Raw genomic sequence first — 26,375 nt, forward strand, 5'->3', positions numbered from 1 at the left:
TCATTTATTGTCTCTCTCTTTTGCCGTTTAATCAGATCAAATAGCAAAGAGAAACAAAAAGTGCAGCAAACACGAAGAGGTTAAAGTACAACTGGATGAATTAGTGGATAACTTTGAATTAAATGGCCAAAGTATTTGGAGAACACATTCATCACTGAGTAAATTCTCTGAGTACAGCTTCTTATATTTAAATATTTTCAGGTTTCTTTACTCCTTTATGACAGTAAGCTGAATATCTTTTGATCACTTGAGGAGATCTTGAGCTTTGGGAAACACTGATGAACCTTCAAATTAAAAAAACAAGCAAAAAAACAAAAAAAACAAAACAAAGGTCAGATTACTGCTAATGAAAATAATTTAGTTGCAACACTAGTTTTGTGAAATGTACCACGTGTTTGCTGTTATTACTCCTGCATTCTTCAGCTCCTTATAATTCAGAAAAATGAGCTTCTAGGAAATGACACAACTTTTCCAACAAAGATCATCGCTGCAGGTTGTTGTTCTGTTTTGTTGCCAACAGAATATCCCAGATTGCTTTTGTTGTGTTATATGACTAAAAGAACCACATCCCCCTGCAGATAAGAGCCGACACAAAAGACCTCCCGCTGACACTCCCACAGTGTTGAATTCTTTTATTTTACTTTTACAGATTTGACAATTTATTCCAAGTTTCTTAACGGTGAACACATTCACTAAAGCACAGCTACCAGAAACTACAAACAGTCCAGTTTGTCAAATGTACACATGGGGGTTTTTTTTTGGAGAGGAAACAGGTGGCACCGGCTTCACAGCGGTGCCACAACAGCTGGGGGCGATGACACGTCTTCTGATTTGAACTTTTTTTTTTGTTTTTTTTTTCAATTTTTAAAACGGCACAATTAACGCTAGTGCTCATAAGAACGATGGTAATTTATAATGTCTACGTCGTATCGTACAACCAACTCTCTCCTTCGTGTAGAAACGCAGAGTGAAGGAATGGCATTGTCTCCTGTTTGAGAGCCAAAGAGAAGCCCAGGGGAACAAGACGCTGCAGCAGCTCTGCTCAAAGAAACTAAATGAATGAAGGATTTTTTTGAAAACTAGGCCAGTCTTCTGTCCACTCCATACAGTCTGAGCTGCACGAGTGTGTCTTCATACCTGTGGCTAATAAAACAGCAAAGTGAAGGCAGGGAATGTGCTGGAAGAAGCTTAACGGGGCCACATTTGTGTAAAAAAAAGTATAAATCAAAGCAAAACAAAGCTACTCGGTGTGAAATATTTCCTTTTACAGTCCATCCCCATCTATCTCTGATCAGACTTCCTCTGCTGAGTTGAAAAAGTGCATTCTGGCTGACAGATAAACAACAACCCATCTAGAGACACCGACTGCTGGACAAAAAGGACATCAAAAATAAAAATGATCACATTTAAACAAGATATATTCATTGTACAGTGGAAAAGAAACAAACAAAAAGAAAAATACTGCACGGACAGAACAGAACAGAACAACGCCACGATGCTGATAATGTGTAAGTCATTCAGATAGCAAGTACTTCAGATAAGGCTTCGTCTACAAATGTGCAGCTAAAAAAAAAATCATGATACACTTCATTGTTTAAACATTCATATGCTTGATTAATTCCTTCAGTTGCCGTCTTTCTTGGTACAACCAGCAGATACGTTCTCTTTACACAAGCTGTACGTTCTACTACCTACACATCCAAACAATACGACCAAAGGCTGCTCGACAACATGTGGTCCCGATGAGAGGAGATGGGTTTGTTCTTAAAGACAACACAAAATAGCTTCACAACTTCTCTTTACTGCACTTAAAACATGGCATTTAATGAGATATTTCACCTCCATAGATTTACTCTCTTCATGTGCTGTTTCCCTGCTTTTGTGGAAAGTTGGTGAAAACAAGAGTTTGGTTCAAAATCTCCTCCACGCGTGAGGAGACAATATTGCATCCAAGTGAAACATCTTTTTTTTTGAAAGGTCAGCGGGTGACATAAGGTTCACGTGAGGGCAAGAGGCAAACGTGGTCGACTGTTAATACTGACGGCACAATGGGAAGTAAGTGCTAAACAGGAGGCAGCAGGGAAGACGTGAACGCAGACAAAGGGCTCTTTGTCACAACATGGGCAGAATACCTGACACTCATCCAGCCACTCTCAACTGCACTGTGGTTTCTCTTCATTAAAAAACAAAGAAAACATGCAGGTTAATTTCTGTAGCTGGTAATTGTGCTGAAGCCAAGCCCATGCAGGTTAGATGAGGACAGTAGAAGCAGCAGCAGCAGCACATGCTCTGTGGTTTACACACTGTCTTTGAATTGAAGGACCAAATATTATGTCTGGAACCGAAACTATCTGCGCACCGAAAGACCACCCTGGACTTTGTGCAATTGAGATGTGGAAGAAGTGCAACATATTCTGTATTTTTTTTTGGTAATAAAAGCCCATGTTGTGCTTTCTTGGCCGCTAAACAGGAAGGCAAAGGGTGGAGATGTGACAGGAATCGACCCGCGGAGCTGTTAGTGTTCATGTTGGGGAAACCAGCAGAAGAAAAAAAAAATGTAGTAAAGCTGAAGAAACTCTGCTGAACCAACTTTACAAAAAGCCTCTCCTGTTCATTCTGCTCAATAATACATGGCTTTACAATATACATAAGAAAAGGACAATACTGAAATAAATAACTACATAATGACAATAGTAAAAACATTTTTCATGGTTCTGACTGGAGCCGTGGCCCGAAGAAGACGATTACAGAGAGAGAGAAGAAAAAGAAGCAGTAAGCAAAGTGTAAAGCATATGTCTGAGTGTATGAGTAAACCTCTCTGACGCTCGGCTCTGGCCACAGCTGTAAACGGTAGAAATCGGAGCAGGTTCGAGGGTTTGAACCGTCTCTCCTCGTCTGTGCTACGCCTCATCTGCCACAAACTGAGGCTAAAGATGGTAAAGCGACATCTCTAAGTTTAAGACCTAACAAATGATCTGTGCCGGCACTCGTTAAACTACACTACATAATTTACCTGATATTGACATAAATAGCCTACAACGCAACTAAAACTTAACCCGTCTTTACAGAGCTGTTGGGAAATGGTGCTCCCCCCTCCCATCCCACATCACTTCACACGCATCTTCTGCAATGAGAAAGCTTCTAATCTTAAAAAGGGAGGGCGCAGGTAAGTGCAATAAATAAAATACAGGATATATACTATTCGTATTTATATATATTTATTTATGTATAAATAATATAGTACAGATGATGAGCTTAGTCTTGGCTTGACTGTGTTTTCAGAGAATCAAATGAAACCTTGTCGGCGGTTACCTCGACGTCGGCTGGAGAGAGAGCTAACCTTTGCACATTATCACTCGACTGTCTTCGTAGCAGGACTCACCCAGCGCCTCGCGTTGGGTCTGCGCTCGCGTATCGGTGCAAACATTCTCACCGGAGAATGAGACGATAACAACAACGACTACCTTAACCGTTAACGGAAACACGGAGGAGGGATCGGACCCGGGAAGAGCGTGTACTGGAGGCATTGATCTGGTCCTGTGGCTTCTCTAAGAGGCGGGCGTTTATACAAGCAGTGGACGGATGCTGGCGATTGAAGGACGGATTTAACTGTGGTTTGCTGTGTGTGTGTGTGTGTGTGTGTGTGTGATTTTTAAAGAGAGAAGGTGCACGTGAGTGTAGTCGTGCATGTGTACGCCCAGAGGATGAAAGTACTGTACAGATGTGAGGTTCAGCATGTGTGTCATGTTGGCATGTGAGTCCAGATTTAGACCAGAGACACTGGTGAACATTATAAATGGTTATTTTTTTGGACATTATTTCAGGTTGTGCCAATACAAACATCTAATTTTGGAGTGTATGTGACCCTCAGAAACACCTTTTCCATTTCAATTTTGGGCCAGAGGGTGGCATGTGACTTGGATTTCCGACAGAATGGCTGCAGGGCTCGGATCGGTCCTGTGGGCTCGGGTTAGACACGGGTGAGGAACGCCAGGTTGAGCGAGCTGGGGATCTGGATGGTTTCCAGGGCGAGGGAGGACGGGTTAAACGGGAAGGTGACGGGATATATCATCTTCGTGTCCATCAACAACTGGGGACTCTCACAACGGTCTCGTAGGCGAGTCTGTAGGGAAAGAAAAAGGAGTTGGAAACAGCTCATGTGCATAAGACAAGAGACTAAAAGATTTTGTTAAATGAATCATACTGCAGATCGACATCGGCCTACTAGCCAGGAAGCTACAGTTTAGCTTTTTAATAAAAATCATTTTAAGTTACTTAGGTGCAAAGTTTTCAAATTAAAATTATATAATTGCAAAATTATCATCATTCCAAGAGCTTTAACTGTAAGTAAAAGAGGAAATCTTGGTGAAAGCTGCTGCTTCAGACTTTCTACTCTGTATCCACGGGTCAGATCTGCGGGAGCTGACTTGATATCAAGACAGAAAAGTGAAACATCTTACACATCGTGGGTCAACAAGTACGAACCTGTTTTCACTGTTATAAAAGCTACTGTTGCCTGATAGTGCAGTTTAAGGTCAAACTCATTTGAAATGTGCAAAAATGTTTCAAATGGCTGAGAGGAAGAAAAGTACTTTTAGAACCATAAATATAACACTATCATCTGTTCAGGACAATGTTGGCTAGTAAAGACGAGGACCACCAATTTAATGGCACGTTGGTAAATGTGAAATATTAGTGAAATCTTGTTACTGTTATCACAGAATGTTAAGTTACTGTTAAATGAAAGTGAAAATAATGAGATCAAAGTGGTTTTACAGTGTAGAATAAATAAAAACGTTACCTGTATGGTTCGTATGAATGCAACCGACACTCTCTCCTCAAACTCGTTGACCGGGGTGTAGAGGTTCAGGACCTTCACGATCTGAAAGAGATAGAACACAGAAAAGTTACAAACAGCACTAACCAAAAAAAAAAACTGAGTGCAGTGGCTGGGTTTTTATTTTGTTTTTAGCTTTTAGACAAAAGCTGGGTGTAGTTTAACCCTTTATGGGCCAAGTGACCATATCTGGTAACTTCCTTGGACGTTCAATATGTCCACCCTGTGCCTCTCCTTGAGGTTGAAGAACCATGTGTGTAGTTTTTATATTAGTGCCAATATCACTACCTTATGAAAAATGGCACTAAACAAATGTTCCAGGCTCTTTATAAAAGCTTTGTTACTGGTTTGCATTGAACTCCACTTTGATTTATTTTTTGAGATCAGTCCCACTAAAACCCCAAGAACAACGTTACTGAAGGAACTTTCCAAGCACTTTATAAATACTTTGTTACTGGTTGTGTCAGTATCATTACCTCACACTAAAATGTTTCTAAATAAATGTTTTTGCAGTTTGTTACTTTTTTTTTTTTTTTAACCATAGACGGGCAAGTTACCATATATTGTAACTTTATTAATCTTGATTTGCAACATTTTTGTTTTAAGTCACAAAAGTAAAAATATCTTGAAATATCCTTCAGTAACAGCCTCGGGTTGAAATGTTCATTTTCCAAATATTCCAAGGAGTGCCCTATAAAGGGTTAAAGACAGGAGGGTTTACCTGAGCAGTGGTGAGGGCCAGGCACATGGAGCAGATGGCCTCGGCATCCTCATCAGTCTTCTTCTTCACCTGCAGCAGCTGAGCAGCCTGGATCAGAGGCTCCAGTGTCTCTTTGGCTCCGCAAGTCATCAGACCTTTGTCTCTGAGCCACTCCTCCAGCTGGCTCACATTGTACCTGCACACACACACACGCATTGTAAGTTCAGTGGACACAAGAAAAAGAAAAAAAGAAAAAAAAAAAGGACAACACACATTAAGTCTCCCTCTATCATTTGTCTGTGAGCCTCTACACCTCCTACCTGATCTGCATGCCTTTGCTCCAGGAGCACATGTCTTTGCGTAGCAGCAGGTTGTTGAGGGTCACGGCTCCGATGATGTAGAACTGCTGCTTCACCACCTGCTTGATGAGCTCGGGGTCGGTGCCGTGTTGGCACATGGTGGAGTGGAAGGCGCTGAGCTGCCGCAGGATGGAGTCCAGGGTGTAGGTGCCCTCGTCGGCGATGCTGGACGTCCTCTTACGCAGACCTGTGGGCTTCACCCCTGACACGCCCTGGATGGTCTCGTGTTCCAACATGCCAGACACTGGAGGGAACACAGGCACACTTAACCGCTATACTGAGGACGTTTCTGTCTGTACACAGTAAGAGCAGGGCTTATGATCAATACTGTGATCAATACTGCAGTAGCACTGCATGACACACACCGATCATGGGCTGGAGGATGTTCTCCATGCATTTGATCAGCTGCTGGTAGATCTGGATGGCAAGGTCGCTGATGACTTGTCTGTATTCTGCCAGGTCGAAGTTGGACAGAGAGTGCTCATTCTGCCTGGATGTGTTGTGCTTCATGAATTGCTGAGAGACGCAGAAAAATGTGTGTTAGGAAGGTTCAAGTCAAATAATAATCATGCAAGTCAACAAAATAGGAAATACATATTATTATATTGAATAATGTGTGTCAATATCAGTCCCAAACACTTGTATTCCAAGTTTTTTTCTCTGTTCTATTGCAAAATAATAGAAAAAAGAAAATGCATTGATATCGCAGGAATAACTCTGAATGTATCACAAAAAACTACAATTTTATTCTCTCCTATTACCACATATCTACATACAATACATAACACTGATAAATATTTAGACGTCTCATTAAACTGAAGAGAAGCATTAATCCTGTTTCTGAATGTGTGTGTAACAGAGAGAGACAGTTTCTATGATTGAGTGCGTAATGCGTTGATCTCACCTCGTCTCCGCTGTACTGCTTCAGACAGTGCAGGAAGCGACAGGTGTTGGCCAGCCAGAAGGACACCGTCTCAAAGTCGTCTCCTCGTTTCTGAAAGTAAAAGGAAGAATACAGTATGGTCAAAGAAAACTTTTTCAGCTCAAAACATACTGCAACCAACAGAAAACAGCTGGAGAACTGCAACCCAAAGTTAAAGGGATTACCCGCGTAAATTCACTCAGCAGATGTTATGTTCCAGCTGAAATGACTGAAGTCTGACTTATACAGGTGTTACATCCAACATACATACCTTTAAGATCTTTTTGATGCTGTTGATGGTGGATGTCAGCAGAGTGCGGACCTTCTGGTCATCATTGACATAGTCTGCATGTCTCAGACACATGAACAGGATGTAGGCTGGCAGACCAGGGATCAGATTCACGGCGACACCACGAGGCTTCAGCTCTGCAGAGACAGAGGAGGACTGAGTTTAGTGGAAATACTGTTAGATTTTGTGAACAAACCAGTCATTTTGAAGAGATGAGATTAGTTTCAGGGATTTTGTTTCTAACTCTTTACTGAGAAAGACCTACATAAAACAGACGACTGGGTAGATTGGCTGATGTGAAATCCATACACTTGCGACTCAGTAATTCCTCAAACTGCAACCCCAGAGAAACACTACAAGGTCTAAGAAAAACGTCCATCACTGGCTCTTACCCAGGATAAGATTCTTAACCAGCTTTAGTTCATCCTCCTTCTTGTACTCCAGCATTCCCTGGAAGTCTTTCTCCCTGCGGGGAATGTTGACGGGGTGGATGGGCTCGTCCACCATCTGTCCTGGAGACGTTTGGCCCTCGGCTTGACCGGCTGGGAGGAAACAGTCAGGTAAATTCTGTAGCGTATATCTTTAGATTCTGAAGCTGCAGCTGACAGATGATTTCTCTCTTACCTCCCATCTCCCCAATCCTCTTGGAGTAAACCTTGAGCTGCTTCTTGAGCTTGCGGATGGTTCTGTCCTGTTTCTCCAGCTGCTCCATTAGGTCCTAAAACAGGCCGAGCAACAGTGCGATGGACAGACGGACAGACACAGAGAAGAGATAGAGAATAGTGAGGAACCACTGCAAGCCTCATCTGATACAGACTGCTTCACGCTGCCGCCCTCCAGTGGCAAAAAAGGAGCAATCTGCCACTTTTGTAAATTAGTAAGTTTGCATTGACTAGCAGCTCAAAGACAGGAATCAAAGAGCCAGAAGACAGAGGAAAAATATATTTAAATATATTATAATATCAAGGATAAGAGGATAAGAGGATAAGAGCTAAGTCACACATCTATGACATGGAACCCCTTAAGCCTTGTATTTGGAAAACAAACAAAGCAATTTCAAATTAGTGCTGCTGTGCTGATTGCTTTTTCAGAGGAAGAAGGTTGCAGAACTGTTGCTGGCTGTCAGAAAAGAGAAAAAGCTTCAGAGGTGCTCCGCTGTGAGTTAGCAGACGCTGCTGTAGAGAGTTAGAGCGACACTCGGCGCTACTTCATTCCAAACGCACAACCTCGGTTAGTCCTCACACACACAAACATGCAGGCAAACACACACTGTCTCTACATACAACCATTCGTCGTAAAATGATGACTCGAGCCTCTCGGGATGCTGTGGGGTCTTCGGCCAGGAGTTCCTGTCAGGTGACACCATCCACACAGTTGAGTGTGTGTGTGTGTGATACAGTGCTGCCGGTTATCGTATGTGTGGCCAAAGTGAGGATCAAACCACAAACCCAAAGAGCTCGAGTGACAAAGTTCACACTTCATTAAAGTGCAGGATAGAATTATAGATCAGAATCACGTGGTAACTTTCCTTTTGCTATTTATTGTTTTTATTTTCTAGACAATACGGCTGCATTTCTTATGAGGAGTGATATAATGGAAACGTCAATGATTTTCAGCTTCTTCAAAAGCATTCATTTCAAAGGGTGTTTACTACAGTCAGTGTGCAGCAGAGTCTTGTTTTAAAAGCGGCAAAGTGATTTATTAGCTTTTTCCCTAAAGCCTGAAATCAATACTTTCTGTATTTTTTCTCCACATGACATATGAGGGAAGAATACTAACAAACACTCGCTGTTCTATATCTGCACAGTTGGAGGTCTTCATGTCAGGTTTTTATATACGATCCTGATTGACGGGAAACATTATTTTCTTACGCACTGGTCTTTTTTTGTATATTCGACATGTCTGCAAATGAATGCATATTTAATTAGATAATACTTGATTTGCAAATTTAAGCTCAACATTTCTTTATGTAAGTAATCAACTGAGAAGGTTTCATTCATCAAGGTTTTAGTTTAAATGCTACCCTAATTGCCTGTGGTGGACTCACATTTACCTTCTTGTATTGGTTGCTGACTTCATTCTGTTTAACAGCTGAATACAGACAACAAATGCAACGAGTTATTGTTGTAATTTAAAGGTTTTAACAGACGTACAGATTTCATATCTCAGAGATGTGCCTATTGTGGGCTGCAGGGAGAATTAGATGTAGCTGGTTAGAGTTTACGTTCAGTTAAAGAAAAACAAAATATTAACCCTAAAAAATGCTTTTTAAATTTTTTCCATGTTACAGTTTAACAAACCTTTTCAACAGCAAACTGTCAGTTAATTTTTGTTGTTGTTGCTGGGCAGTTACCTCAGCTCTCGTTATATTACACCTTTAATTTTTTTTAATCCTAATTCTTTATGTGATATTTGTGGGCGTGTTTGTACAGGTGAAGTCTTACTGTTCTATTCCAGACGCTTATATTTTAACTTAGAAACTCTACTGAGACAGTAACTGAGATTTAAGCTGCTGTCTTCCCTCAGCCTGGATGTATCTGTGTGGGAACGTATGCGATTGTGCGTGTACTGTAGCGTACCAGATTCTCGTTGGTGAGCCGGGTGATCTCGTGCTGCAGACTGGCTTCGATTCGGGCCTCTGGAGGCAGCTGGAGGTTTTGGGCCAAGAGCTGCTGCTGACGGTTGTTCTCCTCCTTGACGTTCTGCAGCTCGCCGCGCAACGCCTCCACCTCGCTGTCGTAAGTCCTCCGCTGACTCTGCAGCTGTTGCTCCAGTAACCTGAGGAGGAGGTGGGGAGGAGGGGGGTGAGACCAGAGAGGGGAGGAGGTGAGATGTGCAGAAGAAGAGACAAGAAAAGGAAGCAGATAAGTCAGGTGGAGTGTGTTGGTGAGCAAAGTGTTGGAGAGAAAAACAATCAGCATCAATATGTGAGTGACAGAAAAAAACTGTAAGACTCCCAGTGCTGAGAGAATGAGACATTTAGTGGCTTCCACCAGAGAGAGGCGATGCAGGACAGCAGCAGCATGCTGTGCAGACACGACCAGCAGCCCTGAATCCAGTCGGTCTTCATGACACTCATTCAATCTGCTCAGTCTTTAAGCTCCACTCTTCTCAGGGTGGTTTTGGGAGCGGTCAGGCTCAGAGACAGAGCAGGTAGAGCTGACCGGGGTTTTCATTTGGCAAACAGTTAGCCAACATGCAGTATTCTTCACATTATGGAAACTACAGTAGCAGCTACTACACACTACATGAAAGGTGCCCTGTGGAGTGTTCTTGGCTTCGCTTAGGTTTATTTTTAGCACGCTTTCTGTGCATCCCTGAGGTCTAACAAGTACATTTCCTGCTTCTAAAAACAGTAAAGCCATTTGGTTGAGTGTTTTAAATCTAGCATCATTTCAATCCATGTTTACAACTTGCACTCTTCTTCTTTCCTGTCTACGTGCATCACCGCCTGACACCTCTGTGTTGTCTGTACACAAGAAAACCAAAAACAGCAACCCACTCACACCAAGACATCTCCGTATCAGTACTAGAGGCCTCCACAGGGAACCTTTACTTGGTTGTTTATGTTCTCAATAAAGTTAGTTCATTTCTCCACAAGTAGTTTTAAGGCTGTCAAATAAAAGTAGCAGTCCGACGGTGAAAGATCTGAGTCAAATAGCGTTTGTAGAGAGTTCTCTCAGGACAGGAACACAGAGGTTTTTCTCATCATATTCTGACAACTCGTACGTCGGAAAGTAAGCTGCTGGTGATGAAACCAAATTGATTGGTTTAGGAATCTAGTCCATCCAGCATCACAAGCAACACTATTTGTGAAAAGGTCTGAAGTAGATATTGATTTACGTGAACCTGTAACACTTAGTGGTCTGTTCTTATAATAAATAAGTAAAACAAGGTCAGTGCGAAGAAGGAACATTTTTCTGTACTACAATAAATAAAACCCTCAAAAACCTATTTATAAATTACTATATATTACACATCACATGTAGACATTTGACTTTTTACAGTTTTTTTGTAGCACACAACCCTGTAAAGAACTGTGTGAGAGTTTTTGACAGAAAAATCTCTATTGTGCCACTTTTAAAAAAAATATACATTACTGGTATGTCCTATACAATGAGCCTTTGAGATATATTAAAAAAACATAAAACATAGAACCTAATAAGCAAATAATGTGAGTGTCAGCCCTTGGTCCAAAAGCTTTTTGTTTTTGTGGATTTGCCAGTTAAAACAGTTCTTAAATCTGTCCTCTCAGTCACAACAACCAAAGTACAAGCAATACTATGTGAGAGAAAACTCTGAAAGGTCGATAGAGTGCGTGAGAGAAATGATTTGAATGAAGAAACACAGCAGCACACATCCTTTCCCGTGACAAAAGGCAAACATGTCATGCTAAAAAACAAGAAAATCACGCTTGTGTTTGAAACACAGTTACACCTGATGGTCTCCTTTAAGCCCTGATTAACCAGCCACAGCTCTCCGTCCTCATTCAGCTTATGGAAGTCTGGAGCAGCGGATCTGACCGACACACAACACAAAGGAACATGAACAACACAATAACAAAAAGCAAAATGAGGGAAAGGCTGGGTGGAGTAGGAGGAGGAGGAGTGCAGACTGACAGGAACAAGAAAAGGCCTATCTTTCCCAGAGGTGTGGGTATGTGTGCATGTAAAAACTCCTGTTTATGGACTGTGATGATATTGAAGCAGTAAAATCTGTAGTGTGACATAAACTTAATGTCACTGTAATGGAAAATCTTAACACGCTTCCATTAGTTTATTTATTCCATAACTAACACATTGCATTTCAGCTGATACCACACACTTAATGTTTTATCGCTCTACTGCCTGTAACAGTGGTATCATACTTTCTTTTGTATGTGTAGCCTGCAGTAATGTACATCTAGATGAGCTGTAGCTGTTCTAGTGAATACTGAAATGTACTGATTGAACTCTAATGTCAGTGTGTGAACATCGAAGGGCACAAGCAACAAATGAAGCAGAAAAATGCAGTGATGCAAAGCACAACTTCTGGAGGAGGTATTGTTAGTGACCTGGTGAGTTTCCAACACCTTGTGTACCGTATCTATTATTTAAACAGTGTATGCATGTGTTGTTTAGAGGTCAATGGAATGAGCACAGCTGGCTAAAGTGGAAAGTGGATGTAATAACTGAAAGAAAAACTATGGAAAACATAGCAGGTGTAGTTTTTTTAGTAGGTATCAACACACACTTCCTTCAAAGTGTGCTGTGCATTTCTGCTTCAACACAAACACAAAAACATGGGTAATTTCATGCAGTATTCATGCCAAACTCATTCCATACAGCTGAAGCAGGAGTGCTTCTACGATCGCATCTGAACTACAGGCGGTGTGTGAGTGACTCTGTGAACAAACTAAAACTAAAAGTTGGATCTCTAACAGCTCAAACATTTCCATGCTTTTGTGCCACAAATCAGCTGCTCTAACTACATCATGACAATAAGACCAGAGCTGCTGGATCTATTCTACACAACCTGTAACTTTGCTCTGAGCGAAAACAGAAGCTATGTTGAGTTATCGTGCAGAACTTCAATTCCTTTAATTCCTGAGAAGCTAATAAGTACACACTGTTGACAGTACAAAAGTATATCCTTGTTCTCTTAAATCTACACTGAAGCCAGAGTCGTATGTTATTCATCATGCTGTTAGGGCAGGAAACATCACGCTCAAGCTATCATCAGCACTACAAAGTGAAAACAGTGTGTCAGCTTCGGTAACATCTGTTGTTTTTAACTTTTTCAACCCTGTTCAGCGACAGCGTGGCCATGCATGCTCTGCTCCATGATGCATGGGCCACGTCTCATCGGTTACCTCAGCCTACTCAGGAGATCACTGACTTCCAGCGGCTGACGCATGAACCTGGGAGAGCTGACAGGACAGACAAGGTGTTCACAAACACACACACACATACACACACACACAGTGCTCGCACATACATCATATTTACAGCGGAAGTAAAGCTTAGTGACACATTAAAGTAGACAAATGAAAGCTGATGGAGCCACGGCTTGGAAGAGAGCCAATACAGACATGGAGATGAGGAGGAGAAATGGTGGTAACACAGTACCTGTTGGTGTCTTTGAGGCCTACATAAGCTTGCTTGACTTCAGCATCCTTCAGTTTTGTGACATCATCAGCATACACCGAGGGCTCGGTCATGGTCTCCTAGAAATAATGAGAGAGAAGAAGGACGAGATATTAGCACAGGTTACGACAAACAAAGAGGGACAGATGGGAAAGAATAACAACACATTTACTGACCAAGCCGCTATAGCTGCATAACTATTACTATCACTAATGGAAGTTGTCCTTTCACTGTCAACATCAGTTTAGCTGCAGGCTGTGACTCTTCCTGTCAGCCAGTTGGAGCCTCGGGTCCAACATAAGATGTTACAGTGACAGACATGTATCTATGGAGGAAGGTTGCCTACTGCAGTGGCCTCTTCTTCTAGCTTTTAGAAGACTAGACGTGCTGATAGCTGAGCATCAGCTGATGGCCAACAGAAGCTGAAGGTCACTTGAGATCAAAACTTTGATCGCTTTTGAACATGTTTGAACAGGAAACATGTGACAGCTGTGTGACAGTTTGGTATGAAGACAAGGATCATTTTTATTCGCGCATAATGAGACAGTGGGAGTCAGAACATCTGCACATCTGTTTAGCTACAGGTTACCACAGCAAACACACTGTTTAGTCGCTTAGCTACTCAACAACTAGTAAAACTAATTCAAATATAATGCTCTGCATTCATTCACATTAATACAAAGTCACAGTTTTAGCTCGCAGAGAGCTTTCATTTAGTGGTCACATCTGTCCTCAGGGTCAGAATGTACTGCAAGCTGTGTTTACGAGGATGGATGCAGAAAATCTGCTGTAAAATGACCACTGAGCAAGAACACTTTGTGACATTAAGGGAAACAAAGAGTCCAACAGACAAAGCGCGAGACAGATGAGATCATCAAACCACATACTAGCAAAGATGAGGTCTGAATGTAAAGCCTCTTAGAGTAAGAACACTGATCTTGTGTTTGCTGTCGTTGCTGTTCTCTTTGGTGAAAGTTGTCACGTTAAAGAGAAATTACACTTTTGAACGCATTACTTCTTTACACTTATTGATGTCGGATTTCATGGCCTATCTCCCTCAAACCCGGTTAGCAATTTCCCACATTCCCTGGAGAACAGATGTTAACTTGTTTAATTCAGCATGTGGAAGTAGAAAGAAAGAGTTTCGGTGGTGACAGGAGGAAAGGACAAGAATTAAAGAAAACCAATACCACCATTTTTTCTTTAACTTTTACCGACCGGCACTAAAACTTTTTTAGTTTTAGCAACATGGAGAGTTAATGTTAGCACCTGGCATACAACAGTTTTGGGGTTTTCATGAATTAAGGGCTATTAATTAATTTACTTTAACATTTTGTCCCAGCAGCAAAGGTAAGAGCTGCTCTTGTTTTTGAATAAAACCAGCACAACCTGCGTCATTCTCTTGTTGCGCAGTTTACTGAGATGACAAGTGAAACAGATTCTCTGGGATCAGCTTTCTCACCTCAGGATGTTTCAGACACAGGACAGACAGTGAAAAAGTGTCAAATACTCATGCATGATACAATTTTTCAACTGTACCTTCTCATCCTGTGGGAGAGCGTGAATGGAGGGGAGAAGGTGGAGACAGGAGAGTTAGACTGTGAGAGCTGGGACAGTGACAGCATTCGCAACATACACTAAACAATGATCTGAAGTGTGTTTTATCCTCAAAATGTGCAGCTAAAAAAATGTCGACTTCTAAATAAAGTTTTGTTCATTGCTCGTCTTTCTGATGAACAACAATGACTGAGAAGTCTCAGGTTTTACTGGTTTCCTGGACTCCATGAACACAGAATAAAAGTTACTGTTTAAAAAGAACAGCGGAACTCTGAAATCTGGATTTCTAGCAAAATGTAAAAGAAAATCTCATCACTCTTAAGGCCAGAGGAGATTTCTGATAGATTTCTTTGTTACTCTTTAGTGAGAACTCACTAACAAACAGACAAAAGCAGACAGGGTGAAAACACATAAATGTAAGAAGGTGGATGCAAGCAAGCAGGGTACCATCCACCTACACCTAAAACAGACACCAAGTGACCAAAGAGCCTAAACAGTCAGTTACTTGCAGACAGTAACATGCTGAGGACTAAACCACTTCTTGGCTTTCTCTGTTTGAATGCTGATGACACAGCCTACCTTGTGGTGCATGGCCTCCTTCTGGCTGACCAGCTGGGAGCGCAGGATCAGCACCTCCTCCTTGCGGACTTCCAGCTCCTCACAGGAGGCGTTGAGCTGGTCCAAGAGCACCTTGTAGGCTGGTGAACCCGGGGCCCCGGCACCTGTAGCTGCATTACCCAGCAGACTTTGCCTCATTTCTGCCAGATCATGTTTCAGCTTCTTGTTCTCTGACTCCAGCTCCTGACGCTGAGAGATGAAAGAGTGAAGCGTCAGAGGGTTACAGTTATAACAACAAGAGGCAAATGAGGCAACGCTTGAATTTACTGTAACAAAATGAGTCACTCTCTGGTGTCAGCGGAAGGTGCATGTGTTAGCGTTGCTGTATTTCTACTTTACTCGCTTACCTTCAGAGATTCGTACTCCAGCTCTGCTCCACGAGCCTTTTTAAACTCCTCATCATCCTTGAACGCAAAGAAAAACATGGTGATGACCAGAACAGCTTCAGTCTAAATACGTTTTTGTTAACTAAAGCAGGACAACTAAAGTGAAAAATGGTATCAAAAGTTTTCCATTTTGTACTGACCTAGCGTTACTGTATGTTCACAACCCTGTTCCTATGTGACTGCATAGTACAAAGTTTCCTATCATGGAACGAATCTTTACTGTCATTACATCATGAAATTTCGCCAGGCTTTCTACTCAGTATACAGCTAAAAACATTTTAAAAGACACGTTAGAAAAGCTGACAAGCAAGCACACATACAAAGATATGTAGTTTGTGAAAAAAGTGATATATTTCAGTGAGTACCCTGGCTCTAGCCCGCTGGAACTGCTCCTCTTTGTTTTCCAGTTCGTTGCGCAGCGACTGCTTTTCTTGTTCTAGCTCTGTAAGACGTTTCTGTAGTTTGAGAGTCAGAGACGTGTCTATCCCTCTTGTTACATCCTACATGAAAAAGAAACATCACAACAGAGTTTATGTCCAGGGTAAAGTATTTAAATGCTATGTTCAAATGAAAAGTTTACAAAATCTGTTTACAAAATCCTGGTTTCTCCTTCATGCTACAGTCAGTGTTAATGCCAGTTGTCTTACTTCGCGGACACGGGAACCGTCTTCTAATTCGGCGTACTCTGAGTTGTAGGTGTACTCGGATTCGTTGCTGCTGTGGGTGGAATCTGTTCTCCTGTGGCCAGGCTTGGAAACGTTCTGCAAATAGAAGAGAAAAATCAGCCTTTCAATTTTAAATACTATTGATTCGAGCTCTCTGCTGTGTGTACAGACTGAGGGTGCAGTTAACTGACGAGCACTACCAACCGTTTGCCTTCTGGTGCAGCAGCAATGTGAATCTTACAGCAAGGAAAATACACAGACTCGGTACTTCTGTTGTGTCACTGTTTATGGACGTTAAAACGTGGAGTTGAATGAAAGCGCTGTTGAATGTGTTTGATTGTGCACGTAAATAAGAGCCTCTCATCAGTGCCAAATGGGATTTAGAGCGAATGTTTCTTACCGAAGAAAGAACCATCTCTTCTTTCAGGTCGTCGTATTTCTCCTCTAGGCGAAGGTGTTCTGTCAGGAGATTCTGGTAGCGAGAGCGCTCCTCGTTCAGATCTGTCTCGAGCTGCTGAGTCTCCTGTGCTATTGCACGAGTCATTTTCTCTGATGGGACAAAAGGTTAAATGTTTCAGGATGACTGCGTGTAACTCTTGCTGCTGCAGGATGTAATTTGGATGTAGGTGAGCTTACCGGTCATCTGCTGACTCTGTTCCTGAATCGACCTGTTCAAGTCGTCCTTCTCTTTCTTCAGCAACCCGTTCTGATCCTTCAGCTCCGACACCATCTGAACACACGCAAAAATGATCCTTTAGTCACATCTTGTGTAAGGCAGGTGGCTGTAAGCATCTTGAGTAAAACAGCTTGAATCCATTCTACAGAGCTAAATCTGCGACATTTGTTTTGCACATCTAACATCAGACTGTAACTACAGTTTCAAAAGACACTCATTTAGAAAAACCTCCTAGGATATTTTAGAGGCGTCGCACTACTACAGGTTTGTACTCTGACCTCAAGAAGGAGAGAAAGAAATGCAGCAACAACAACAAATAAAGTCTAAACTAACCACTGAAAAAGAATTCCACTAGAAACTTGAATAGAGATTAATTACAGGGAAACCAAAAAGCTTGTGTTTCGACAATTTGCCTTGATTGGAACTTCATCTATTAGGGGAAGTCATCTCACTCAATCTCAGAGCCTCCAGGCACTGATAAAATAAGGGCAGGCAATGAAGGGAAACGACAACAAACTAGTCACAGCTCACACACAGCTGCTACCTCACTAACACACTGCTCTCCTGTGCTCACCTGCCCCGAGGCAACACTGGCCTCTGAGCTCACCGTGTGCCCAATTCCCCCTGGTTCGCTGCGGCCCCTAAATTATGGGAAAAAGTGGTTTTCCTCCGATGCCAATATGCACAGTCAGGCAACAGAAATTTATTTTGGGATATATATATTCAGGGAACCGTGGGAGATTCTACCTAGCAGGAGCTGTTCCTACTAATCTTTGTTTTAAACTAAAACAGGACTTTCAACAGCTACGGTCTCAGAAAGAAGACGAGGAGGTTAAAGGACAGAAGAGAAAAAAAAAAACGTTGCTTGTTTAAATTTAACTGCAGCAAGTTTTTCTGAAATTCAAAATGTACATATAATTTATCAGGAACATATCCAGTATCCACCCAACTTATCAGGAATGTTTCAGATTGCTAAAATAAAGAACATGGAGGTCCTGAGAATACTGACCTACACCCTTGATGACAATACTGAAGGATTTATGAAGAGATGGTGACCTATCCTGGACAATGTGGACATTATGGACCCATTTTAGTCTGGATTTTGCTCTCTTAAGTCAACACTATTCCAGTCAATTTAGGAAACAATGACACCCTGGTGGTGGAGAGGGGTGAATTTCTTGTTTGTTGGTGTGTATGGTTTGTTTTTTTAAATCTTTGTTCACTTGACTGTTTGTTTTCTTTTTGATACCTGCTGTATGTTCATGCCTGTTCAGTGGCTTTAAAAAAAATGTGGGAAAATAAGGTTCAGTTTTGTATTGTTTTGGTCCTGTACAAAAATACAATCCTCAATAAAGAGAAAAACAAAGAAGAAGAATATGAAAGAAGAGAGTGAGAAATGGGGACAGACAGAAACGCATATGATACCACTGTATATCCACTGTGCACAGGGAGCTGGAGGATCAGGGAAACAGAGGAGTAATGGGCTGATACAGAAGTCTTACTTTCTCCATTTCGTCCCTGTAGGTCTGCGCCCAGTCCTCGATGGTCTTCTTCTCCTGCTGCGTGGCACTCAGTTCCTTCCTCAGCCTCTCCAGCTCCTCCAGCAGAGATGACACCTGGTTGGCCTTGTTCTTGGCGTCCTCCTCCACCCCGCGCAGTCGGCTCAGCTCGCCACGCATCCGCTCGCTCTCTGCTGTGTAGGAAGTCTCCAGGCCAACTAACCTTTCGTTCACCACCCGATTTTCCTTATGCTGGAGATAGAAAAGGGGAAAAAAGGCCCCCAATTTAATTAATAAATGAAGACAATATATTTCATAGAACCTGGAATCATAGATCAACATGTTACCTGCTCGTCGATCTTCCTCTGCAGCTGCATGATTTTGTTCTCCATGCCTTTGTTGAGCTTCTTGAAGTGCTCCACTGAGCGAGCCTCAATCTTCAACTTCTTCAACTCACGCCTGGCCTTCATCCTGCGAATGCAGCACTGCAGGTAGACGATGGAGACAAGGCAGCGCTTGTACCAGCACCGAGCCAACCAGCCACGGATGTGCTTCTGAATGATGACGGCCGAAGCCTGCCGCAGAAGCTATAGACAGACACAGAGAGTCATGGAAAGAAGAGAAATTAAACCAAATGTAAGGATGTACCTGTTGTGCAAACAAAACTGAAAGACTGTCCAGAGACGTTACAAAATTTTGTAGCTAGAGAAAAAACAAAGCTGCAACAGAAAGAATGTTTTTGGCTTGGCTCAAGTCTTACCCCCTGATATTTCTGCCGGGCCATGTAAGCCCTGAGGATAGTCTGCATGGCCAGAGCGGCAGCCTGCTTCTGCCTGTAGCGCTTCTTCTCCACGTACATCTTCTGGTACTTCTGGATGATGATGGCTGCCTGAGTGCGGCGCATAAACTTGACCAGGCTGAGGAGAGGCGAGGGAGAGCAAGTCATGATTTCCATGATTACTGATTATAACATGTACATGTCATGTTCGCATAACTTTAGCCTTCTTTTAGTTCAGCCTTATGCTTTGTTAAGTGCTACAGTACTCAAAACAAATCATTTTACCCTGCGCTGTTTTGACAATAAGGAATTTACATGCTCGTAAGAGAAGTGAGTATGTGGTTCGGCTGACTCACCAGCGGGCCTGGTATCCTCTGGTAAATCTTTGGATGGTGATGGCAGCGCAGCGCTTGCGCAGATACTTCTTGCGTGCCAACCAGCAGCGGATAGTTTTCTGGATGCGGATGCAGGCAGCACGCAGCTTGTCTGCCCTCAGCTTCTCCAGGTAAGCCACCTGGCCAGCCCTGAAGAAGATCTTAGTCTTACCAAACTGATATTTATCCTGGTCCTAAAGGAGGAAAGGAAAATGCAGGGGTGAGTTAAAGAATCTTTGATGACTTTAAAGACACGAGCAACACAAACAACAAAATATTTGTTATTATCTATTGTTAAACTTTAAATGGTACTTTTAAGAGGAAAAAAGAAAACCTATCTGACCTGCACTAATTTCTCCAGAACATTCCTGCAGGTCAACTTCTTGTCGGGAAGCACGTCCTTCTGTTTCATTAGTACTCTGTAACGGCTGAAGAACTCCTGGTACGTCCACCTGAGACACACACACAAATTTAAAAACTGAAATGATCCAAACTTTTCTGTCTGCTTAAGCATTAAGACTCCACTGTGGAGGTCAACTTTCATTTGCCTTCTGCTAAGCTACGAAGGACACAACACATACAGTACTTAACACAGCGTGAGAATCAGTCAAAGTGTTGCTGGGACTCATCGATACCTGGATGGGAAGCCTGCAGCAGAGATACGGATGGTTTCTAGGACACCACAGGCTCTGAGCTGCTGCACCGCACGTTTGGGATCAAACCTGCCGACAACAAACAACCACAATCAATACGGCCACTAAGAAGTGCGGCTAAACTAAGAGAGTGACTAAAGCTCAAATGTGGTGCATGATTGAGTAATGACAGCAATGTTCTGCAAATGAAGATGCAGTGTTGCCTATTAAAATTAATGATGTCATTTTACTGCTGTCTACAATCTGAACTGAGAGGCTAAAATTCCTTCATGCTGCCAAAGAACAACAATTCAATTGAGACTACAACTCAGAAAATTAAAAAAAAAGAGAGAGAGGACACTTACGAGAAGGCCATCTTAAAGTCATTAGGTTTGATGCAGCGGACGTAGTGTGGGGTGGTTGCGTTCAAAGTCTCCATCAGCATTTGTAAAGAGTTACGAAACTAAGAGAGAGAGGAGGACCATCATCATCATCATCATCATCAATCCATGAATACTATTCGGTTGAAAACATGCTTAAAAATTAGCTTTGGATAGCTATCAAATCCACAAACTGCTGCTCCAAATATTATAATCAATATTAAAACAACTCAGCAGAAATGCTAATCTTTGGAGTGGAATAGGTTGTAATTTATAGTATTTTGATTCTTGATATACAGCAAAACAAACTGGATTTAATGTTTATTGTGCTGGCGTAACTGCATCATACAACTCTGACTTCAGATCTAAATGTAAGTCATAGCCCCTCATCTCACACAGCAGCAGCAGCAGCAGCAGCACACGGGCACAATGTAAATACGTATATAACATACAGACATATAGACACAAATGCATAAACAAAACATAGACCCGACTGCAGCTCGTACACAATGTACACTGCATTTTAGTTCAAAATGTCTTTATTCTTTATTATTCATGACATTTCTTTCTATTTTAGGGAATGTTTTAGTTATTGCGCAGCTTCGTGAGACAGACGCTTTGCATTTCACTGCTCGCACTGTATGTAACAAAATCAAACTCTTGATTCTTGAATAACATCTGTCTAATGCACAAAAGTAGTTTGATGCTGAGATACCCACCTGACAGCCGACTGTCTTCTTGTGCTCCTTGCTGCTCTTTTCCCGGCCCTTGTCGGGTTTGATGCTGAGGCGGGTTCGGCCTCCGGTTCCTTGGACCTGACCAGTGGGGCTGGTCGCTTTCTCCTCATCCTGGAACAGCTCCACCAGCAGGTCAAACTGGGAAAAGCAATCCACTTACAGTCACAAACAGAGCGGCTGGTAGCAGCATTAGACGCTGCAGGCAATACTGAGTCAATTTATCATTTAGTTTCATTTCCTCCTGGATATACCGTTAAATCAGTGCAACTACTACAGATCACATATAACTAAAAATGTAGAATCTCCTTATAGACATGCGTTTTTCTTACCGTGCAGCGCATACAGGCTTACAAAGCAGGATGACAGCTATATTTTGAGCATTTGCCGCTTTAAAGACCATATTATTGACTTTCTTTTAAAACACACATGTCTAGTAATTTAATGTAGATACAAACATAAGAGTTAATTCATCTCAACATTGTCACACACTGACAGCTGACAGTAGATGAGTAGATGTCACTTGATTTGTTGATTAGTGTTTGTTAAACTCGTTCAGTCAGACTTGACACAATGCTATAAAGAAAAAAAATCAAGAGAAAAGGTTATGTTGTTTCATATATGACAGTGTGCAGTGGCCATATATGGCTGCATGACGTTACTTTGCCATGACGTAAATAGTACAATGAATGACGTTTGTCTTTTAGTAAAGCACGCTGTTCCATATAACGCTGAGGTTATATGTGGAGGATGCTGTGTTATGTGTGCAGCTTCAGGTCCTCCTGCTGTGCTTAGAGCGGTGCCATGCTGCTTCTCTAACCAGCGTCATTAAGCAGGACAGCCACAGCCACAAAGGCTTTACGTGCTGCTCGCTCTCAGCATCACTCTGAAAGATAAAAATACCCTCCTTCCTTCATCCCTTGTTTCTATGTTGAATCCCCTTTTCCCCACCCACAGTGCCTTCAGTGCTCCCCATGCAGCAAACAAAGGCACACACACACACACACAACTTCAATCCCTTTAGTGCAGTTATAGTGTAATAACTCAGTGCCATAAAGAGAGCCAAGGAAGGAGGAAAGGTAAGGAGAGAAAAAAAAAAGGAGCTAAATGAGGAGCTACAGGCGGACCAGCGTTGTAAGAACGCTTCTGTTTACCTTCTGCTGGCAGGGAAGGTTGTCATGATGAGGACAGAACCAAACATACATGGACAACACATGGAGACACAGTGACACAATGACATTAAAAGGAAAGGTTAACGAAAACCCAAATACCCAAAAATCATTATCACTACCATCCAAAATTAAACAGCACATCTATGATTCAAACTGAAAAGAACATGAAAACAGGCAGACTAATGAAGCTGAAATGGATGGAAGGAAACATGATTTTCTCGCCCAAAAACATTTTTTCACTGACTGCATGAACAATGAAGCAAATCTGTGGCAGTTTATCTCTTGCAATTCCGATCAAATTCCCAAATCGCAGTGCATCATGGGAAATCACTGTATCAAGCATTTCTGTAAAGCATCATATTGATTAGACTTGCAAGCAGACGTCGGCATGAATGCAAAACTGTGTGTCTTGCAGGTCCCCGTGCAGCTTTGAGCTGGGGAGCACTAATGTCTGTTCAATATCTGTACAGGGAGCCTTTACAACATCGCAATACTGAACAGTGTGCATGTATCAGTAGTAATTATACTGTGCTCAAAGGCAGATTGCTAAAATAAAAAGACAGTACTTTATGCCAACGAGGCAAGAAACAAACATTCAGATTTTTTTTTTCTTCAAAACAATGAAATTATTGTGCAAACTTTGGGTTCCTGATTCAATTTTGAAATAACAGACTTGTTGCAGTTGTTCATGCCGTAAGTTTTCCTGTGCAATGAGGGGTTATTATTTATAACAATCTGGGTGTGTCCCATTTTGTTTCTGAAGTTGTTTAAATAGTCTGCTCATGAACTGCTGATGGCTTGTGTCTTGATAAATTTGTTGTAGAGATGTCACCCTGTTCCATGACCTCAGCGACCTCCTTAATCAATACTGACAGAAATCATAAATCTTGACAGGACAATAACAATGAAGTTGCAGGAAACCAGAATGTTTCTGAAGCTCTAAAAGATCAAAAGATCCTGAGATGACAAATGGTGTTCACTGTGTCGGTGCATTTCTGAGGAGGAACTCACAATCCTGAGATCTTTTTCTTTTCATGTACAGTTACAAACAACAGAATTTCCTCGATGATTTACATCAAGGAGATTCAGTTGTTTGCTATTTTATGTTATCTATAAATGTGTTAAATAATGATTTAATGAACAATTAGCTGTGAAATGTTTTTTTTTTTCAAATACTCTGTCATTTTCTGTAATATTTTGTATTCTGACGGTTGAGGGCTAAATACATGTTCTAATGTTTACAAGCTCACAGGTAATGAAGCAGAGGAGTGCCAATAAAGAAAACAGGAACAAAGCTCGACTTGCAGGCCTGTTCTTTAAATCTGATCCTTTTCTGATTGACATTTTATGTAATTTTCATTGATGAAGTCACGTATGGATAAAGTATCAGCTCACACACAAAGAATGATGGGATGAGCTTGGCAGGAAGCTAAAAAGAAACTTAATTAGACTAAATCTCATTAAGAGGTCCTAACCCTTGTAATCCCAATTGTTTCGGTATTGTCATTGATTTCCATGGCAACAGACTACGAGTCTGTGTGTGGTGTGTGTGTGTGTGTGTGTGTGTGTGTGTGTGTGTGTGTGTTAGGAGGTCTTGTTAGAGGTTAGAGCAGCCAGTATTCATATTTCAACCCTTACCCAATACTGCTTTTGCTGAGGTCTACAAAAGAACAGTAGGAGGTCACTGTGAGCATTTTTTGACAATCATACTTCATCATAGTGTGTATGTGTGCAGGTGTGTGTGTGTGTGTGTGTGTGTGCGCGCGCGTGTGTGTGCAGCCAAAACAGCAGTGAGGATTTAAAAGGCTTAGGTCTGTCTTGACCCAACAAGGTTTTACACACTGATCCTGAACCAAGACCAAAACACACACACCCACACATACGCACACACACACACACACACACACCCACGTGATGTTAATTCAAACCTGATCCAGCAAATTGAGCCTTAACAGCACGTGCATGTGTGTGTGTGTGTAGACAGACTAGACCTCTAGTAGTGCCTCATATAAAGTTTACTAGGAAGGAACACGATGTCACTTACAAAATGTGTCCATTTATAAGGCTGAATATCGCTACATTGTTGTATTTATGCACTGAATTTGTTTAAACTTTTCTGCCATTCATCATGTACATATTGGAGTTTCCACAAGCCAGTGACCCAACTTAGTGTGTGTTGTGTTCAGTATTACATGTTATGTGTAAATATAACCTATATGTTTGTGACAATTTATCTCCAAGACTGAGAATTTATCATCACTGCTGTCGTCAACGTCATCTTCACTTGGCCACTGGAGGGCGCTGCTTCCCTGAGCCTTCAGGTGACACCTTTAGTCAGTAAAAGACCATTTTTCTAAACAGACACCAGGTGCCACAACTCTGCAGAGCCTGCTGACTTCCTGATTTGTATTTCAGTAGATGCATCATAATACCTGAAGTGCTCCAATAGCTAACAAGACACTGATTGAGCATAATCTGTTTTTGAATGATTGTATACATCATAATGTAGATGTTTGTGTGACTCACCTTGCTGGCCTTCAGCACATTGATCTGTTCTTCATTTACCGTGTCCTTGTTTTTCTCCAGGAAACCATCACACTGGTATTCTACCTGTTCAACGAAAAAAAACCAGCACAGCTTGTGTTACCACTGGGAGGGCATTTCACTGGGAACCAGTAACATGCTCCTATTTTTAAGTCAAACAGAGGTTCATAGGCAACCAATGAGGTCTGCATGATAGCTTATGTACAGTCCAAACTCTTGATGCATGTGTCTTTTAATACAAAAAGAATAATCACTGCAAATGCCTGATCATATATGTTTCCAAGGTGCCCCAATATAAAATCAGGGGATCTCATGGGAAAGCCTGCTTTAGTCCTTGACCCGTTTATGTGTAACCTTATAGTGAGGCTCTAAAAACAGACATGAAAAATAACGCTACATCACACAGCACCTCATTAGAGGACATAAAACCCATTACACCAAAGTGGATTACACCAGACCTATACATACACACTCATATGTCTGGATACCTTTGTGAGGACATTCATTGACAATAATGCATTCCTTACAGTGAGGACAGAACGTATGTACACTGTTTGCCAAGGGGATGTATGTTTTTACTGGCTACGCTGATGTAGCTGGTTTCACTGATTATGATATAATTATGACTTTATATATATAAAAAAGTGCAGCATTACAGCAGCCAGTCTAAAACAGTCTGCATACGTTACGTCCTCAATGCAGCCACAACAGTCGCTCCTTATTCTAGCATTAACCTTAACTCGATATCCAAGGCTTCACCTTCAAACAATCCTTTTTTCCAAAATGTCCTCACACTGATGGTTCACATCTCAAACTGCTTCTCTCAAAGATAGCTGTACAGGTTCACACACACAGTCTCTAACACCTCATTGCAAATATGCCTATTTATGAGAGAACAGAATGAAGAATGAATAAAAAAAAAAAGTCATCCTTCCTCCAGCTATCCTAAAAATATCTCACACAAGCACTGCAGCAGATACTACAGCCACTCTGTTCCTAAATGTTGTCAGAGCCTTCAAACGCATACACTGCATGTCAACGCTAAAAGAAAGCTGAAAGAAACACCAGAATTTCATAACTTAATGCTCAGCACTTTGTAAACAAAAAGCAAACAAAACGTGTGACAGG

General features: G+C 41.8%; 1 protein-coding gene across 2 annotated transcripts in view; it reads right to left on the reverse strand.

The window, feature by feature from the left end:
• Positions 1-617: 617 nt before the first annotated feature.
• myo5aa (myosin VAa) overlaps positions 618-26,375 on the reverse strand; it is a 50,494-nt gene continuing 24,736 nt past the window's right edge. Inside the window, exons 14-43 of one of the 2 annotated variants that reach the window (XM_008283016.1) lie at positions 25,230-25,313; positions 21,517-21,672; positions 20,783-20,880; positions 20,421-20,507; positions 20,129-20,237; positions 19,768-19,979; positions 19,394-19,550; positions 18,981-19,220; positions 18,637-18,885; positions 17,095-17,188; positions 16,859-17,007; positions 16,441-16,554; positions 16,159-16,293; positions 15,755-15,811; positions 15,369-15,596; positions 14,772-14,780; positions 13,215-13,312; positions 12,959-13,015; positions 11,545-11,625; positions 9,687-9,885; positions 8,391-8,456; positions 7,732-7,825; positions 7,500-7,649; positions 7,090-7,244; positions 6,801-6,890; positions 6,262-6,412; positions 5,858-6,140; positions 5,559-5,733; positions 4,802-4,882; positions 618-4,123 (exon numbers count right to left, since the gene is read on the reverse strand). In XM_008283016.1, coding sequence (XP_008281238.1) covers positions 3,971-4,123; positions 4,802-4,882; positions 5,559-5,733; positions 5,858-6,140; positions 6,262-6,412; positions 6,801-6,890; positions 7,090-7,244; positions 7,500-7,649; positions 7,732-7,825; positions 8,391-8,456; positions 9,687-9,885; positions 11,545-11,625; positions 12,959-13,015; positions 13,215-13,312; positions 14,772-14,780; positions 15,369-15,596; positions 15,755-15,811; positions 16,159-16,293; positions 16,441-16,554; positions 16,859-17,007; positions 17,095-17,188; positions 18,637-18,885; positions 18,981-19,220; positions 19,394-19,550; positions 19,768-19,979; positions 20,129-20,237; positions 20,421-20,507; positions 20,783-20,880; positions 21,517-21,672; positions 25,230-25,313 — 4,011 coding nt within the window. In that variant the 3' untranslated portion in view covers positions 618-3,970. Of the gene's footprint in view, positions 4,124-4,801; positions 4,883-5,558; positions 5,734-5,857; positions 6,141-6,261; positions 6,413-6,800; positions 6,891-7,089; positions 7,245-7,499; positions 7,650-7,731; positions 7,826-8,390; positions 8,457-9,686; positions 9,886-11,544; positions 11,626-12,958; positions 13,016-13,214; positions 13,313-14,771; positions 14,781-15,368; positions 15,597-15,754; positions 15,812-16,158; positions 16,294-16,440; positions 16,555-16,858; positions 17,008-17,094; positions 17,189-18,636; positions 18,886-18,980; positions 19,221-19,393; positions 19,551-19,767; positions 19,980-20,128; positions 20,238-20,420; positions 20,508-20,782; positions 20,881-21,516; positions 21,673-22,685; positions 22,689-25,229; positions 25,314-26,375 lie in introns of both variants that reach the window. The other variant, XM_008283015.1, reaches the window with a different exon arrangement.

Source organism: Stegastes partitus, unplaced genomic scaffold (genome assembly GCF_000690725.1).
Source record: "Stegastes partitus isolate 25-593 unplaced genomic scaffold, Stegastes_partitus-1.0.2 Scaffold295, whole genome shotgun sequence".
Lineage (NCBI taxonomy): Eukaryota > Metazoa > Chordata > Actinopteri > Pomacentridae > Stegastes > Stegastes partitus.